The sequence below is a fragment of the Helianthus annuus genome, chromosome 6, assembly GCF_002127325.2.
Source record: "Helianthus annuus cultivar XRQ/B chromosome 6, HanXRQr2.0-SUNRISE, whole genome shotgun sequence".
Lineage (NCBI taxonomy): Eukaryota > Viridiplantae > Streptophyta > Magnoliopsida > Asterales > Asteraceae > Helianthus > Helianthus annuus.
The window spans coordinates 3,865,284-3,867,458 of record NC_035438.2 but is presented as its reverse complement, the minus strand read 5'-3'; the positions used below and the strand labels follow the sequence as shown (position 1 = coordinate 3,867,458).

The 2,175-nt window shown below is 37.7% G+C and overlaps 1 protein-coding gene across 1 annotated transcript; it reads left to right on the top strand.

The window, feature by feature from the left end:
- The first annotated feature begins 365 nt into the window (after positions 1 to 365).
- Positions 366 to 1,230, top strand: LOC110864418 (probable E3 ubiquitin-protein ligase RHA1A). Its single transcript, XM_022113475.2, has one exon. It carries the CDS (start codon positions 495 to 497, stop codon positions 978 to 980), a length of 486 nt encoding a protein of 161 aa, XP_021969167.1. The 5' UTR covers positions 366 to 494; the 3' UTR covers positions 981 to 1,230.
- Positions 1,231 to 2,175: the final 945 nt, after the last annotated feature.

The window sequence follows — 2,175 nt, the reverse complement described above, 5'->3', positions numbered from 1 at the left end:
TTTATTAAAAATGGATTGTTTTTTGAAATAAATTTATATTTTATAAAATTATAGGGTTATCTGATAATCCTGTTGAACTGCCCGATAAAACTCGGTTCAACTGATATATCCCTTTACGAGCCCTCGCTGGTATCATTTAAAAACCGGTTTTTGAAAACAATGCTTGTAACACTAAAATAAAAAAAAATATCTACAACTTACCGTGTAATCAATCTTATCAGACAACGTGGCAGTGGTCCAATCATAGTACTGAAACAACTTCCCTTTCACCCCTTCATCTTCACCTTATTCCACTTTCACCCCCTCCTTTTCCACCACCCACTATAAACAACCCTATCACCCACCACACATCTCACCTTCACTCTCATTCTTCTTCAACGTCACCGTGTATTGACCACTTTCAGAAATTTCAACCTCAACTTCCTCACTTCAAACACTCCTATAAATTCACACCAGATCCATTAATTTTATTATAAACTTATCACAAAAACATTATGGGGTTTCCAATTGGGTACACAGAGGTTTACCTACCCAGGTTGTTAATCTATGTTCTAACAGTTTTGGGTTTCATTAGAAAACTCATTTCCAACATTTTTCGGGTAGTCGGGTTAGGGGATTTCTTAGAACCCGAGTTTACACCCGAGCTTACCCGAACAGAAATGTCGTCGTTGAATAATCAAGTTCGATCGGCTTCTGCTTTGCTTATTCGTGAGATGCTTCCAGTGGTGAAGTATTCGGAGCTTGTGGACCCGCCGGAGAGTTGCGCTGTGTGTTTGTATGAGTTTGATGCCGGAGATGAGATCCGGCGGTTGACGAATTGCCGGCATGTGTTTCACCGGAGTTGTGTTGACCGGTGGATGGACCATGATCAGAAAACTTGCCCGCTTTGTCGGTCGCCTTTTATTTCTGTTGAGTTACGGGATTCGTTTAACGAGCGGTTGTGGGCGGGTTCTGGGATCGGGGATTACTACGACGAGTAGTTGGAGATTATTAATTAATGGATTTATGGACCATGCGTCGTTTCTTTTAAAGGTGGAGGATTCAAATCCTGCGAGATGACGTTACAGGATAGATTAGTTTAATTAAAATATTTTGATTTTAATTACTTTAAGTTATATTAGTGGGTGGTAGATTGGTGATGGTGTTATATATATGATGCATGTGTATATAGGAATGAAAAAAGTTCCATTGTTGAAGTTTATAGGAATGTTTATTTGTTTTTGTTCATCACATACCAAACTACATATTTTTGTCATATGTATTGATTTTTTTTTTTTTGAAGTTGTTTAAAAATAAGAAAAGTCACATGTGGATTGTGGACCAAAAATTAATAAAACCCTTGACGTATGTAAGAGAAAATGTAGAAAATTAAGTCGGATTTGGTGGAGAGATTACCGTGTGACGCTAGCTGAAATCTGTGTGTTAGTGGGAGAATTGGTTAATTCCATCTATTTATATATTAAAATCAAACATATTTTTCTTAACCTGTTTGTTTCGGTTATAAGACCACCTGTGGTGGGGCATGATTTTTAAAAAAAAATTGAAAAAAAACGCCCCATAACGCCCCCCCTTCCGTTACACCAGACGTTATAGGGCTTTAATTTTGAAAATTTTGCATGAAAGCGTTATAAAAAAAACACCTAAGTGGTTTGATGAGGAGTAGATGTGGCCAATGATTGGAAGAGAGAAGTTTGACTAGCCAATGAGCTAGTACTTTGTTTTTTTTTTCTTTTTTCTTGTTTAATGATTGGAAGGGCATTATTATGCATTATGCCCACTACGCCACTTTTGTAATAACGCCCCATGCTAACTGGATTGCCACGTGTCGGATAATGCCCCATGGTGGGGGCATTATTTTTCTTCACCACTACACATGGTCTAAATATAAAGATCAATATGATCTGGATATAAGATGTGGTTCAATAGTGAACACTCATTATATATCCTCCATCACATCCACTATAGTGTTTCTCTTCCACCGTTTTCTTTAACGGCAAATTTCTTTTAGTTCTTGTTTGGATTTGAATTGAAAATTTCCTCTCAAACTCAGGTGTTTAAATGTTTTGTATTTACCAATAGACCACCACCTCATTGGTGACTCTTCCCACAATCTCTCTCATTCACTATCCAAGAGTGTACTGACCATCCCTTCCTCTCAACTCTCCTCCACAAGCT

What these genes read in the sequence shown, in the direction of transcription:
- LOC110864418 (XM_022113475.2), top strand. Translation starts at nt 495, where the DNA reads ATGGGGTTTCCAATTGGGTACACAGAGGTTTACCTACCCAGGTTGTTA.